At 36.9% G+C, this 16719-nt stretch overlaps 1 protein-coding gene and 3 non-coding genes across 7 annotated transcripts in view; 2 read left to right on the top strand and 2 right to left on the bottom strand.

Annotated features, from left to right (window-relative positions):
* Positions 1-16719, top strand: part of LOC119085014 (protein unc-80 homolog) — a 29806-nt gene that overhangs the window by 1543 nt on the left and 11544 nt on the right. For 2 of the 4 annotated variants that reach the window (XM_037195203.1, XM_037195196.1), the window contains exons 2-21: positions 956-1161; positions 3149-3175; positions 6149-6315; positions 6648-6813; positions 6889-7105; positions 7410-7510; positions 7573-7701; positions 7763-8094; positions 8159-8355; positions 8420-8628; positions 8689-8789; positions 8988-9005; positions 11684-11825; positions 11893-12268; positions 12332-12529; positions 12597-12894; positions 12954-13056; positions 13122-13548; positions 13612-13802; positions 15137-15349. In XM_037195203.1, the coding sequence (XP_037051098.1) occupies positions 1006-1161; positions 3149-3175; positions 6149-6315; positions 6648-6813; positions 6889-7105; positions 7410-7510; positions 7573-7701; positions 7763-8094; positions 8159-8355; positions 8420-8628; positions 8689-8789; positions 8988-9005; positions 11684-11825; positions 11893-12268; positions 12332-12529; positions 12597-12894; positions 12954-13056; positions 13122-13548; positions 13612-13802; positions 15137-15349 (3768 nt within the window). In that variant the 5' untranslated portion in view covers positions 956-1005. The remainder of the gene's footprint in view (positions 1-955; positions 1162-3148; positions 3176-6148; positions 6316-6647; positions 6814-6888; positions 7106-7409; positions 7511-7572; positions 7702-7762; positions 8095-8158; positions 8356-8419; positions 8629-8688; positions 8790-8987; positions 9006-11683; positions 11826-11892; positions 12269-12331; positions 12530-12596; positions 12895-12953; positions 13057-13121; positions 13549-13611; positions 13803-15136; positions 15350-16719) is intronic. The other 2 variants (XM_037195213.1, XM_037195221.1) reach the window with 2 other exon arrangements.
* Positions 14346-14417, bottom strand: Trnat-ugu. The gene has a single exon. It is a non-coding gene; the product is annotated as a tRNA-Thr (tRNA).
* Trnat-ugu lies at positions 14818-14889 on the bottom strand. Its single transcript has one exon. It is a non-coding gene; the product is annotated as a tRNA-Thr (tRNA).
* Trnas-gcu lies at positions 15884-15966 on the top strand. The gene has a single exon. It is a non-coding gene; the product is annotated as a tRNA-Ser (tRNA).

Here is a 16719-nt window from a genome sequence, read left to right as displayed (position 1 = left end):
TGTTGATTCGATCGTTAGTTGATATTATCCGTTAAATTGAAGTCATTCGGCAGGAACTATTTCAACGAAAGCCATTTCCGAATTTTCCGAAACTTTCCTGCACTTTTCCATTTTTTTAAATTAAGAAAAATCTTGGAAAATGTGTTCGAAGAAAGTATTGAATCAGAAATTTAAAATTCGGTCGTAGTAGGAGAAAGTTTTAATGGAATTCTGCTTAGTAAATAAATCCAGTTTCTGCGAGGGACGATTGTCGTATATTCATTTATGTTTTGTGCTTCGCTGTGCATGTGAAATTCATATAAAAATCAATTAAATGCGATAAGGGAATACATCTAATTCCGTCTTCCATAACTATTATTTACGTAATTCACCGTCCACTAATGACGACAACTTTAAGAGGGAAGGCGACACAACATATTTGTGGTATATGAAAATCGTTGACGGGAAGTCTTGAAAACCGTAAATGTCATTTATTGAGGGCTCTGGAAGGAGCAGGGAACTTGGTTGCAGGGAAATGGGACCTTTCTCAAACGAATCACAGGAAAATGTATGGATCAGGAAGTCAGTTTTAAGGTCCTAAGCTATCTGGAAATATTGATTTGGTTACTGGAATTCAATAAACGAATTGTGATGTGTTTAGACTTCAATTTTTTCTAATTTAATTTTGGCCACAAAGACTGACCAAGTTACTTCAAAACCATCTAACATATCTGTGATTCCGTTGTTATGGTACGTCAGCTTAACAATTCAAAAATTGTTTAGAAAACTTAATAGCAAGATAGCAATATAAGCACTGCTTATTAAGCAGAAATCGGATTTTTAATCAAAGTGTTCAGCTCAGCTGCTATACTTACCTTTTCTGTTTTGATGAGTGTGTTGTTTGAATGAACGTTATCTAGTACCTATTACAACAACAAAGCAAGAAGTAAAGTTCTTCATTCATTGCTTTCCGCAGATACGCGAATCGAATGTTCCATTGTCATTAATGTGACTGCGGTTTGAATTATGGTACTAAACCAGCTAGGTTCGATTGATTTGGGACCACTCGATGATGGCCTTCAAGATCTGGGACTGCCCGTTCCGGTGCAGACATTCCTATGGGGTCAAATAGCACCGTTCATACGACCTAAATTAGGGAAACTTCACGAGGCAACATGTATGGTACGTATCCTCAGTTTGATATTTATTATTTGATCGTTTAAAAATAACAGAAAAATATTAATACAAAAGTCGACGTAATTTTCGTGAAACTATTCTATAATGACACATGCTATACAAACCATCAAAATAGCACAACAATTTTTTCTTTAAAAATAAAAGTTCTTCTTACATTGATCGTTGAGCGCAGATAAACAAGGGGCTATGAACAGAAAATAAATTGAGAATATGTAGTCTTTGAGGCAAGAAGCCTGTTTTTAGATGAATAGCAAGATGAGCATTGTTACCAATTCAGTCCAGTTTCCAATAGCTTTTTCATGCAAAAGAATTTGTAAAACGTTATCAATACATGCGTTGATTCGATTCCGAAGAAGGGCAATTACTTTTTGCATTTTCAAAACTTTTACAATTTATGGAAAGTACAATTCCATAAATATTCACACAGAGAAACAAATTTTCATCCCTAAGTGGAGAAGAGGAACTACAATTTCATCGGTGTATTTGAATCCAATTTTAAAAGCAGTACATAGTGCAGTTACTGTATGTTTGTTCAATTTAAGGATCCGTTAGATGTAGAAGACTGTGATGCCATATCTCAAGAGCCATCTGTTGAATCAGTTAAAAGTAGTTGAAACGTCTTAACCGGTGATTTTCATCGACAAAAAAAAATTAAATTCTTATTATTATGTCGATCGTAATCGGTCAAAATAAGTAGGAAGAAAATACTACGTTGATGCGTACCAGTAATTTTGAAGAGTTGACATTATGAGGTGCAGCTTGCAGGATGAAATATATGAAATGTTTAAAAACTAAAGAATTTACTGAAAGGTAATAACCTCACTTCTAGGGTGGGCTCGATTCAAAAAAAATCCATCAAATTGAATCTATAGAATTTTTAAATAGATTTCAGCTTGAAAGTGCTGGTACAAGGCTGCCTTGGCTAGTAGCGATAGTAACTAATTTTTTCTCTAAGAAATTAACTTCAAGTTTTTGTAGAAAAAAGGTCAAGGATTAGAACAGTTTAAAATTAAATCGAACCTCAAATTTCGAATGAGAGATACCTTTGCCGTTCACTTAACTACTCGGCTACAACTAAAGTTTAAGAGACTTTAAAATCAAGCCTAAAATATTTTCGAGGATGTAAGGGTTCGGATTGGTCACGGAACTTTCGAGTTTATAATAAATATCGACCAGCTCTCATTTAGTTTTTATTCAAAATGTCTTCGTATTATATATTGTCACGTTCTACAGGCAATACTTCCAAGTGAAAACACGTTACGTGTACCTCGAAAGATATAAAACGTTTGTTCGCACTAGACACCAGTAATCAGATTTACTTAATCTTTAGAAAATTTTGTCTTCATCTCTGCCGCGAACCTTAAAAACCTCTATTCTGCACAATGTACAGTGTACGAAAACAACGATACCCTATCCTAACTACGCACTACATTGAGAATGATATTCTGCGCTTCCATACCAAAAACACTGTTGTTCATTGAGCAAAACATCTTTGAGAAATTCGAACGTTATTCGGAAAACACAAGTTTCTAGTCAAATAAGACTTCTCAACCTTTGACTTTTTTATGCTTTACAAAGCTTTGGGCAGGCTTCGCTCGGTCCACAAAAGTCATACACGTCGAATGAACATTGAAGAAAGGAATGGTACTTGGTATATAGCTATGTGTTATTAAAGAGTAGCAAGAAACAAAAAATGCTTTGTCATGTCCAATTAATCAACTAAACAATAAAATGCTGTAAATAACAAAGCCTTTATTTGTTCAACACATCGATTAACGTAGTAGATGTTTCCTTATTTTTCAAATCAGACACACAGAAAATTAACGTGACATTAAAGCAGAAAACCGAAAAGTTTTCAATTTTCTTTTGATTTTCTAACATTTTTGTTTTTTGTATATAAATTACTTCCCGTCAATAAATGTGATGTATTTGTCTAATTTATTATGCTTTACCCAATACAATGCGATAATAGTTTTGCCAACATGCACCTGGCCATCATGTGAGTATTTTGCTTTCAATATTTTACATTATATTTTAGTGAGTCAAAATAAATCGTTAATTTAAAGTTCTGACAATTTTATATATGATTTCCTGAGATTAATATAAAGTATTCTTGATCCGTTGTACGGGATGCAGTCTAATACTCAATCGACATTATTCTGTTCTGTATGTTGTCGAGGAATAATACGTAAAATTTCGGAATAATAAAACATTTCCACCGAATTCGATTATAAATAGAACACGAGCTCAGACTCTTTTTTCGCAATGCAACACGTTTACGTAAATTTCAAGGGTATAAATAGAAAACAGAAATATAAATATAGTTTCAACACTACAAGAAGCTAGTGTACAAGAGGAAGCCGATTCTAATATAACGATGAAATATTAAACCGGCACTCTTTGAACTGAGTTCCATTCATAGGTATTATGAGCAGGTAGTGGGAGATTGTCTTCAGTTTTTGTATCGAAATGAAGTATGGCTGAGAAAGTGAAAGAGTTTGTCCATTATTGGTGTAGTTGATCGAAAAATACAATTACACAAAGCAATATGGCTCCCATTGTTTAAAAACATTTTTCGTAACCTGTTACAGACAGCTAGCATATGACCAGCATTATTATCGGGTCTAGTACATCCATCGATCAAAGTAACTTTAATCAGTAAAATCTTGTACATAAATATCCATAAAATGTCAAGGCAGAGAAGTTGGTTCACAGGTTCACAGGAAGATAGATTAGTAATTTTACCCCTGTGGGATCAGTGCTGCGCCACCTGTTATCATTTATCTGTAATTTTATGACGTAATGTACATAATATACTAACCACACATGTAATAGAAGTATACAAAAATCTATTCCATTTAAGCTTTTGTTTCGAAACAGCATTTCCCTATACACACTGCACTAAAAATAAGGAACATATTACCTTTAACACTATATTTGCCATGGAGTTATACTCTATGATATTTGCTGTTCCAAAGTTCCTGTAACAAACCCAAAAATTAATTTCCCGAAATACTTTGTCACAAAAACGAATCTAATGTTGTGTGACGAGGAAACCTCATCTCGGCCTCACTAAAAATCTTACATCTTCTGTTACATTTTTAGGAAACCTCGATTGCCCTGTGGAGGTGCCGTAACTTTTTCAGTACTTCATTTTTGCGCTCTATTTTCAGTTGATACAACTTCACTCTGGTAAAATATCCATGAAATGCCATAGCCGTGAAGTTTTATAGAAAATCTATTACACTTGAGCTTCAGTTCCTATGTAAAATACGAGAAGAACAAAAGAGAACCAACAACGGCACGCTTGGAGTATACATATTACAATTAAGAATCAAAGCACTTAAAAAGCCAATAGTAGAATTTGTCTTCGGATTGCTCTTCAAAATCCACAAAAATGAATCAACAAAATCAGGATTTTTTTAAAATAAATTAAGATTGGCTCACCTAGTTTGTGTATATTACGTAGGTGGAAGCACGGGGTTTCAGGGGGTTTCGAACATTTAGTTTTTTCATGTTGCAGATATTGCAGTGTCAAATTCTGTCCAAGATTTGACATATTTGCAAGGTATTGGCCTTTTTCACAAAGTATAATCAGCGTAACCTTCGTAAAAAGAATCTTGAATCTGACAAGAGCACGTGTGCCAACGTGTAAAAAACAAATGTTCAAAACCCCCTGCTGAACCGTGGCGATCCTCTTGTCAAACGGACAGTACATAAACAAATTCCATCATTTATTTAGCACAGAACTGCATTTGAATATTTTGAAGACTTACGAAGTAGCCGCAAGCCGATACTTAATCTTTGATACATTATAGTGCGATAGGATACACAACACATCGATAGTAACACAACAAACTTTGTGCTCGAAGATCAATACAAAGTGATCACGATCGTAGAGGCATAACCGATTTTGAAAGTATTTTACACAAACCAACAACAAACTAATTAGGGATCAGCGCAGCGCCACCCGTTATATCATTTTCCTGTGTTTATAAATTTATTGAAACACTTCAAAAGTTACGTTTTAAATTTGAATAGCTTAAAAACTGTTACTCAAAATTATCCATCGATTTGCTAAGATCTTTTACTTAATAAACAATTTTCAAGGTTACAACTCAGAGTTGGTAACAAAAGAAGGAGTACCACGTTGAACGAAGATTTCATATTATTCGCAGGGATATGCTAATATGACGACTGGGACGTCGTTTCGACTGATAGAGGGAATATGTCGAATAACAGCTGGTAGAGGGAGGATATGCCGAATCACAGATGGTTTTTTGAGAGAGAATTCAATAGTTTTTCTCTGAACCAAATTCAAAATCATTCGACATATTCACTCTATCCGGGCTGAAGCCCTCGGATACTTTTACTCATCTGGATACGAGATATCAGATTACTTCACTGGTATAGTAATGTACTATTACATGCTACATGCGTCGAAAACCGTACTTTTCATGTTTCAAGCACTTCTTTCGACGCCCTTAGCATGTAAAATCCATTACATAACTTGGTATAAAAAGTGAAAAGTCTCGTTTTCGTGTGTTTATTTACCTCGGCTTCGCCTCGGATCAACAAAATTCACACGAAAACTCTACTTTTCATCTTTTTATCCCCAGTCATGTAAAATACTATAACATAACTAGGGATAAAAAGATGAAAAGTAGAGTTTTCGTGTGAATTTTGTTGATCCGAGGCGAAGCTGAGGTCAATAAACACGCTAAAACGAAACTTGTCTACTTTTATCCCGAGTTATGTAATGGATTTTACATGCTTTTGAAACCTAAACCAAATTTCTTGTTTTACCTAGGTGTGTAATAAGCCACTTTCGACCCTAGGGCAAATTATTTATTTTTTTGATTTTTCCCAGCTGTGACCGTATTTTTCTTATCAATGAAAGAAGAACGCTTTGGCGTTACATGCGTGAGAATAACAACCGTTCAAATTACAATGAGTTATTTTAATAACCTAGGAACTCAAGGAGGCATGCAAATCGTTCGAAAAAGTCCTGGTCCAGAACATCCATTTCGGCTTATCTATTCCATTCACATCGGCATTGGAGTCAATAGGACGCTGGCGATTAGTACAAGCGGCATTACCGCATGTGATGCATTGTGCAGCAGCTTTACTTCACAATCGGTACGGCAGTTTTTCGTATCTTATGTAGATTTTTCCAAGGTTTTATATGAGGAGGTTAAGGTTACGCCGATACCTAGGACTGTGATCGCAGAAATCCACTGAACATTGCTGTAATTTTCCTAAAAAATTGTACGCAATTTACATTACGGAAATGCAATTAGAGTTACCGATAGCCGCCTTGTTTTTTCTTTGCGATACGAGCCCAGTGGAAAAATGGCGATCGGTGTAACCTCCTCATATAAAATCTTGGATTTTTCGCATTACTTGTGCTTTGCATTGCTGTGCAAACCGAGCCTAATATTTGACCAACAAAAAAAACATTTACTCTCTAGTGTGAAAGATCTGCAAACACTGGGTGCGGCAGAAACGAAACTACTATACACACTTCACTGGATTTTGTTGTTTGCAGCCGAGGAATGTGCCGATGAAGATATGGACAATATCAAGCGAAACAATGACAAACGTGCGCCTTACTTATTTTCAATACCTACGATTTCGGTAAAATTTACAAACCATTTACCAACGCTAACCAGCCTCCGAGCATTTATCTCTATATTTTCTCTGGATCAACAGTTGTTCGTCTATTTATTTGCTCCGATAGCACATCACCTAAAAGAGTCAGACTTTCAAAACTATCGCTTGGAGAATGGTATTCGTTTGTGGCAAGGAATGTGGGAGTATAAAGCTCCGGGAGCTCCGTGCTTCACGGCACCAGTTAAGCCGAAAGCTCGTCAGTTACTCAGTCCGACAAGTCCACGGGGCTCGATCGAAGTTTTTAGTAACAATACACGTAAGGCAACGATCACGTTTTTATTTGTAAAAATTTTCAAATGAGAAGTTTGGCTTGATGGAGTTAGAGAACCTATTTTGAAGTAAATTATTTCGCTAGATTTAATGTCCCTAATTGACATTTTCTATGAATAATTAGGAAAAAAGGTTGAAAATTTAAGGAAATAATTTACTTCAGGATTGGAGAGAAAGAATAGTTGGAATTAGGTTACCGTTTTCTACAATTGATCTGACACTTTTGTTCATTATTTTCGAAATTTCTGTTTTACACATTAATCAAGCCAACGAATTTCTTGTCGAAACAGACTATATTAATCCCTTAGGAAAACAATCAGAAAATACGCCGCTTAGCAACGACTCTCCGCAAAGCACGTCGCTATCAGAAGCTATGAAACATGATGACGATGTAAGCTAATGAAATTTGACTTACTACTTTTCCATTGCAAAAACGAATCGTATTTCAAACAGGGTTCATGGGTCTCATCGCCAAAAGATTGCGTGTTTCCGGAAACTATTCCCGAAGAAGTGTCAAGTGTGGAAGAAGAACGCGTCGTCATATTTCGATTGCCGACATCGTCGTACTCGTCATTTTACACGGTTAGTATTGTATGCAATTAAACTGAAAGAGTTTTAAGAACATTAATTGTCATTTCCGCAGGCCGATGCCAGTCTGCTTCAACAATCTAGCGGACAGAAACCGTTCAACATCAAAGATATTCACGAAAAGTCAATAAACAATACGACTAACAAATTCAATTTCGATCACATTGATCCGGAATCAAAAGCAGCGCACAAAACTAAAGATACAACGCCAAAAATTAGCACATCCACCGAAAAGGATTCCATGGATGAAAGTTACAAATCGCAACCTCACAGCAAATATGACGTCTGTGCTGCAACATTTCTGGATGTTGCCGTTCTTCGGTGTCTCTTTATATCGCATTGGCAAGAAGATGGCGTGTATTGGTGCCTGCATTACCTGTACAGCCGGTAGAGAAACATTATTTGTCAACGTTTTTTCTCACAAATCTATCAAATCAATGAATGTTTTCAGACTGCGCGAAATGAGCGAAGAAGCTATACCAGCACAGCCACAGCCGAGGCGCCGTTCAAATTCATTACCCATACCACACATTGAGATATCAGTATATCAAGGTCCAGGCACGAACAGTCGGGACAGTCCCACTGGCAGTTCAATAACTAAAGATTTTATTGAAATACCCGATCAACCGGTTTCGGCGTTGGTAACAGGTAAATAAAAACGAACGTAAAACTGTAATGGAATCAGTAGTTGCTGATATTTTCATACCAACAGAAACGCCAGCCGACCTTCCATTTTGCCAACCCCGTAGCGATGACAGTGTATCGACGGGAAGGCGAGCGAGCGAGAAAAAACGTCGTGTTAAAATGGCTGATCTGAGGAACTTAATTGAAACGAGAATGTTTTCCAAATCGGAAAGAACACTGGAAAAAATTGGCATGGAACATGAGCCTGTTACACACTGCAAGCCGCTGGAAAATTCGGTATGATTGATATGGTGACGTGAATATGGTCAACACTTTTGTCACATTTTAATTAATTAGGAGAGCCATCGAAGTCTGGATACTGGGGAGGTACCACTGACACTGTTATCAAGAGAACCAAAATCGAATTTGGTGAAAGGAAAAAGTATGCCAAGCCTGAGGTGAGCCTGAACTTTAAAAAACAGATGAATTTTGTTGATTCCTTGACTGTTTTCGAATAATGTTTGGCACTAATTGTTTGACGATTTCTACGGTCGTTTTTTTTTCTAAAATTACTTAAATGTTCGTATTACCGTTCCCTATCTACATCTCATACAAATACTTTTTATTTCAACTATATTTTTACTCCTCAAAACCAGCTGTCTTCTTGATAGCGGGTAAGTAACTATCAACATTCATTCTATTATGTCTCCCTCTCTCTCTCTTCTCTGCTATATGCTTCCGATGCTTATTAATTTCAAAATTGTATTCCATTCAGTCAATGAGTGAATGAAGGCATTGCACATTGCCACCCTGCCTATTTAATACATTTTAACAATGTGAAAACGTCTGCTTTCTTAATTAGTAAGAGCGTAAAGCTGGACAAATATTTGATAAATCGGAATCGGAAGTCGATCTCCAATCAATTTTAAAATTATAGTAAGGTCAACCGAATATGCGTCCAGGTTTGCTTCTGTTTTGCCAGCTGATTCAATCACTGTAAGTGGTAAGCAGACGCTATCCAATCAAAAATCGATACCGATTTCGGTTTTAACATTTTGTCCTGTTTTGAGTGCTCATGTATGTCTCGTACATGCAACATATATTTTACTGCATGTCCTATACGAAAGTAGACGATTACATAGCAATTTGCACCGTGTGAAAATGATCCATTAAATGATGGATATTTTCGTTTCATCATTCGTGAATTTATTTGTAATAGTCAACTTTCGATACGGGTAGGCAGTAAACCAGAATACATTAGATAATTACGGTACTCATTAATTCAGAAATAATTGTATGATACTCACAAACTCAGCCGTGTGTTTTTGAGCACTCGGCTCGGATATACAAACTCTACACTTGTCAAAAATACAGTCACCGTAGCTTGTTGTTCAGAGACTCACTAGTTTGCTTTTATCACAAAATTGTTAAATACCTCACTTAATGAGTAACTTTCGCAGCATCCATTGTAACTTACTATTTCTCGCATGATTACCCTGTGAAACACAATACTATTATTTACCTACGCATCACGCCCCGGCACGTTATAATTGAACGTTATAAAATCTCAATACTGAAACCAAAAGCTTCTCCATAAGATATAATTGATTTTCAGTCGTAACTTCATTGTTCAATAAATTAATTGGTAGGCAATCAATGGTCAAACCATTTTTTAGAAGTGACCCAATTCCTGCAGTTATTGAAGTGATTCATATGATATTCGACATTTGCCAAAATTTTCATTTCATGTGGATTCGCGAGTGATAGGGTAAAATTACCAAAATTGAGCCCCTTCTGAATTTGAACAAAAGAAAAGACAATAGAGGGTTCGTACTACAACAGCGGATCGTATTTGGCAGTTTTAAAATGGTTCGTCAACCAGAGAGATGCTGGGTCCTTTCAACGGATAGAGGGAATAGGTTTGCTCCAAATAACTGTGAACCCGAACTTTGCCAACACGAACGACGACGATTTCATCCACAGAGATGAACATAACCTAAACGTCAACAAATTTCTTTGTACATTTTTCGTTTAAATTTTCGTCAACCTGAAAGTTGAGGTTAAGTGGCCTTCTGTGGATGAAATTTGACATTTCGAAATGACCTTGAAACAAACCTATATGTCGAATGATTTTGAAATGGGTTGAGAGAAAATGTATTGAATTCTCTCTCAAAAACCCAACTGTCATTCTACATATTCCCTCTATCCGTCGAAACGACCCAGTCGTCATATTAGCATCTCTCTGTCGTCAACATAAAAATTTGGAAGCACGTACCCACTGTACCTTACATGATGAAGCAATGTAAATTCATATTTCATATTATGAAAGCTACATTTGCATTGCTGTCACACGTAAAATACCTGACCTGACCAACGAACTGTCTAGCAACGAAGGCGAAGCTGACTTCGACGTCACTCAAATAGCGGACTGAACTGATCAAAGTTGGCTATTCTTTTTTATGCAATGGCTATCAAACATTTTTTTTAAGTGGTCAACAGATGTGTGTTCGGCCGAGTGATGTCAAAGTCAGCTTCAGTGCTTGACAGTGCTATGTCTTGACTGATTAATATAACTCGTTTTCGACTCTGGCTACGAATCTCCAACTCGTCAAATCAAAAATGTCGGATCAAGTATGCAATCTACTATTACGTAGCTAGGTAGATAATTATTTAAATTGAGTGTAATGCTTCACCCGCTTCTCAGAAAGTATAGTTCATAGAGAGTGAGTCCCAAAGGACAAAGCCATAGAGTTCTCAGAAGTTTAAATTACAGTTTTCATTATGCTGAATAGTTTGTTTCTCATAATAAGCCTGGTACTCCCAACAGCTTTTTTCAGCTTTAAAATATTTTGAAATGATTTCCGTTCTCCGTAATTAATTTTAATTTTCGTTGTGAATTATGCCATTTATTTAGCTAGTTACAAAAACGTTCCTAGTTGACATGTAAAAATGTATCATCTCTCACCTGTCACCCAAAATTATTTGTTTTCATTTGAAATTCACGTTATCACGAAAATCGAATTTTTATCAGTAGCGCACATATTTCACTAAACAGCACCAATAGCACATCGACACAATGTATACGCTTCGCTGTACAATATCAATGAAAGATTTCTATTGTTGGTTTTTCGTTGGTACTGCCATCACATTTTTTTTTAATATTTTCTTTTTCGTTGGGAACATCAACCCGGAGAATTTTTAATATTTTAAGTGGCGTTAAACCCTGCAACCAAAACAAAAAACAAACATCACCAGTAATTGTGTGTGTTGTGTATCCCGTCACCTGTATCATAATGTGTATGCACATCTGTGTCATTGTTGTATTAATTGGAATCTGTTCAACATATTCAAGATTTTGCAGGTATGTGGAACCTCCACGAGTCATTCGTGAATCGCAATCATCTGAACCGAAAACGACGTTCTACGCTCGAAATCCGATTATAACCGTGACTGAGCATACACCAACTCCGTCACCGGAATATATGCGTCGACAAGTAAATATTTGAATTAGATCCCAATTCTTTACTCTCTCCATTGACTGGAATTTGTTTTCCATGATAGGGATCGTACGATTCACAATTGGATGCACTTAGCAATACGGGCAGTGGTATCTGCTTTCGTAGTCAAATGCTGAGATCACAAACAGATTCACACATCGATTACAGTGGAGCTGATGAAAGTGAAGCGCCTGGGTCATCGTTTTATATAACACGTGAGGGTGGAATCGATTTCGAAATTGTGCTATTGGCTGTGTACACGGTGTTCAAGCGAGATTCCAATATTTGTTCGTTGAGAGTGTTGGAAACTGGATTGAATATCTGTGAATTGTTGATGGATTTGGGTGTAATGAAATTGGGCGAACATGCCCATAATCTCTGTATGGGTACTCTAAAGAGGACGCTGTTACATTTAGGATGTCCACACGGATGCAACGATGGTAGTTTTTACCTCTAAAATCATCACAAATGTCAATCGGTCATATTCATCAAATCTCGTTTAGGAATCCGTGGTCCACCCGCTGAGTTTCTACGAACCCAAGTACAGACTATTCTTTCACGAATGCTTCGTCAAGCATCGTCAGCGTCGCGGAAGTATCTTCGAACTATGGTTAAAACAACGCAACTGCATGAACTAATTGAATTTTTCCATGCATTTGTTGGATTTTGTGTTGATCCGAGTTCATTGCTGTCGCCATTGAGTGAGTTGCTTCCTTAATATTCATTGTTTGTCGTCGATTTTAATTCAACATTGTCCTTCCCATTCAGAAGCATTTAAATATACGAAAATTTATTCAACCAACTTTGGTGTCGGAGTGAACAGTGGAGCAGAAAGTCAAGTTATCGCTGCTGTGTTTAAGACGTTGATTAGTCGATTTGTTGAATCGTTTAAAGAGTTGAAAAGCCAAGAGAATATCGCATTGTATTGTGACGTTCGACAGCTGGTTACTTATGTAAAAGGAGCCCATGGTGGACCATTTCGTTTGACTTGTCTCAGTGGCATTATGGCAGTTACACCAAGACCTCATAAAAAGGCGGCCAACATGCAAACAACCCGAGTAATCAGGTACTAAGAATCACAATTTTGATTTTCGATTTCAAAGTGACATTGTGACGTTCTCCTAGACATGTTCAAACTAATTACGAAACGACCAGCTATAACCAGGAAGAAACCAGAAGTCAACGAAAATTATTTTTTAAGAAACGCAGCACTTCCTCCACTTGTGCCGTAAGTGATCGATTTCAATTCTATGTCGTAGAGCCAAACTGACCCAGTGTTCTATGTTCAACCAGAGTTTATTGGAAGCAGAAGGTATCGAAGATCAGTATCGAGTGAGCCAGAGTCCGTTAAGTAATCTTCGTCGGAAAGGTGCCACTATTCGGCCAACGTTGACACCGCGTCACAGTGAACGGGCCCTACTGTCCGATTCCACATCGAGTTCCGAACGAAATTCGGTTGGACGTTTAAGCGGAATCGTACGATGGTTTAAGGGATCGTCTAAAGAGCGTTGTTCCATTGATCTAGAATCGGGCGTTGGTCCTGAGTTAGCTGCATCGTTTATACGGCATGGATCGTTAAAGATTCAAGGACGAAGAGCCGGCGAAGGGCTGGGAAGGTCGTTATTGAGAGCTAGAAGGCGTGTCGAAAGACGACTTGGTAGAATTGGAATCGGAAAGGGGAAGAAGAAAGTTACTGGCACTGAAGAGGTGGCTGGAAGTTGTATGTCTATTCTTTTAATTTTTTGTGTGTGAAGAGCTCTGCAAAAATTAATTTCAATTCTAGACTTCAGTCGGCGAAGTTCATACGATTATGGTGAGGGACCAAGAGAGTCTGAAGTTGTTGTGTTGAAGGAAAGGAGATTGGTTCCGCTGAAACCGGTCCGTGAAGGCATGCATCGATTTTCTTTCTTGCTGGAAGTATGTAATCCTGGTACTGTTCCGGATGCTCAACTCGTTGCTGCTATTTTGGATTTGGTTCGTATTTTGTCTTACTAAGTCCTCACATATTGTCACGCTAAAATATCGTAGGTTACAGTGTGCAAGTTCACACCAAGATTAAAAACATTATTTCTAACCCAGATTGAAGCAAATCTCTGTCCTTCGGTTTGCTCCATTGTTTAATTATTTCAATGTGCCCTATGATATTCTCACATTTCATTTATTTTATGCGAACATCAACAATCTTGGCTATCACATAAGACACTAAACAGACACAAGATCATAAACTTAAGATAAGAAATACGTAAAGTAGCAAAAAATAAAATTAAAATTAAAAGATTTTAAAGAGACGAAAAACCTGACAAATGCCTCCAGAACCTGCATTAACCTCGAACCGAAAAAGAGTAATGAAGTCAATGAATCCAATATTACACATTATTTACATCAACCATCTCCTCCACTAATGTATCACAATCACATCAAAGTCTTAAAGAATCTCAATCGTTTACTAACTTACACCGTTCATCTACTGAAGAAAATAATTGAAAACAAGATAAAGCAAAAAAAAAAAAAAGTGACTGCCTCCTGTGAGGATTGAACTCACGACCCCTGGTTTACAAGACCAGTGCTCTGCCACTGAGCTAAAGAGGCTTGTTTCTTCCGTTCGTTACACACCCAACCGACTACACACTAAATCCACTGAATTGTGAATTTTCTTACGTATTTGTTGACGTCATTCACAATCATCATTTTCAATCTCTCTCTTTTACCATAGTACGTGTAGTGGTCTATGTGGCATTTTCAATGTTTTTTTTTTAGCAATGGAACTTTATATCAAACGTAGAAGAAAAAGAATCGTATTATCATCTACATTTTACGGTGATCAATAAATGATAAACTTCTGCGCGCACACATATTATTTTAATATGGACGAGAACTTTTATTGATGAGATACAACTCATCTGAGACCACTGCTAATATTTATTTGTTTTTGTTTTTTTGTAAATTGATGATGCTCGCTTGACCAATAATTCCTTTAAAAAAAAGTGACTGCCTCCTGTGAGGATTGAACTCACGACCCCTGGTTTACAAGACCAGTGCTCTGCCACTGAGCTAAAGAGGCTTGTGTCTTCCGTTTGTCACACACACAACCGACTACACAATATGGTGTTGCTCAAATTGTGAATCGTTTGGATGCTCTTTCTGGGAAACTTAGTATATCAATCCAAAATCTAGGATTTAAGAACCATTGTAGCTAAAGTAATTAATTTTCTAAGATCTCTAGGTTAAAATGTTTTGACCAGTATGAATCGCTATGTTATTCCAACAATCCTTTTGTCGTACTAATGAAACTTTCCCACTCCACACAGCCTCAAGCACCTCTTGTAGCAAGAGCAGCCTTACTACTCGAATGTGCCCACTTCGTACATCAATGCAATCGCGGTCAATGGCCAAGCTGGATGAAGCAAAATATTCCACCATTTCGTCCGTCTGGTGTTCATATCGGTTCCAGAGTTCCTCTGGCATCCGGTGCCCGTCGCAGTCACAACCTACAACGAGCAGCCGGTAAAATGTTCTATCAGGTACAAATTTCATTTACAAAAACAAACAAAAAAAATCTCCTGACCAGGATGGGGTTTGAACCCACGCATGCATAACACATTTGATTCGCAATCCAGCACAATACTCCACTCGGCTACGTATACTGTTGTTTCGAGCGTATTTCATGCCATACACACCATTTAAATGTATTGTAAAGCGGAAAATACTCAACGTAGAGTGCAATACTCAACAAAGACTAAAATACTTAAACTGAGAGAAAAGTTCGTAAATGTTTGGCCTCAGTTCTGGGCTTTCCAAATAAATCAAATCGCTAATGGGTCGTACGCATTCGCTTAATAATGTGTTTCCACAATAGAAATATAAAAAAATTGTCGTTTAACATACCATGTTCAACCTCACAAGGAAGGAAAAACTAATTTGTTTACAATACGTATATTATACAAACAACATGGAAAGCTATTTGGCGTACTTATAAAACCCAATGTCATGAAACTCAGTGAAAGTTTCGTAAAATCTTTCTGCATTTGCTGTCGATACAACATGCAATATGACATGACGAGGTGGCCGAGTGGTCTAAGGCGTTGGACTGCTAATCCAATGTGCTATGCACGCGTGGGTTCGAATCCCATCCTCGTCGGTTAATTTTTTTTTATTTCATTCTTTTACCGAGGTAAATGGTCTAATAACTACCTTTCCTATTATCAGTATCAAGTATTATTGTAATGCCAGTCGTGAAACCAATCTTATCACCTCGTTCACCTGATTTCATCGTCGATATTGAAATCATTCAACCCCAATCGTACGCGTTGTTCTGTCGAAAAATTTTCATGTTGTTGAGGGTAGTCATGCGAATTTTCAATTTTATTAATTTAATACAGACCGCAATGGTACATTGTTTAAATATTGTTTGATTGCAAACATTTAAAAATTCACGTAATTAAAATACAGATGGAAAATGACGAAAATAATTTGCCATGGGAATTACATGTGTGAGTGAACTTGACATACGAAATTCTACATAGGGTAACGTTGACAGTGTCGTACTCTCCGTTTATATTAGATGTTTAAATCAGTGAATAAAATATCCATCGAAGAGTATGGAAGATAAAGAGATTGAATAAGTGATCCATTTATGTAGTGTCAGTGGCAAGTTGCAATTATCTTTTGAAGAGAATCTAATTTTTAATTCTAAAGAAAGAATAAGACACGTTCGGAAAGCAATTAGGTTTTTCAATAAAAGACATATTGTGACAATCTGCAAATGATGTCTGTTGAAGTTTAGAATTTTAACGATTTCTAGACCGTCTGAAGATTTTTTAAATTTTCAGCAGACTTTTCGAACAGATTCATCCAAAAATAACCCGTTCTCCATTTGCATAGGAAACAACAG

The sequence above is a fragment of the Bradysia coprophila genome, chromosome X, assembly GCF_014529535.1.
Source record: "Bradysia coprophila strain Holo2 chromosome X, BU_Bcop_v1, whole genome shotgun sequence".
In the NCBI taxonomy this organism is placed as follows: Eukaryota; Metazoa; Arthropoda; class Insecta; order Diptera; family Sciaridae; genus Bradysia; species Bradysia coprophila.
This window is presented reverse-complemented; position numbering and strand designations above follow the sequence as displayed.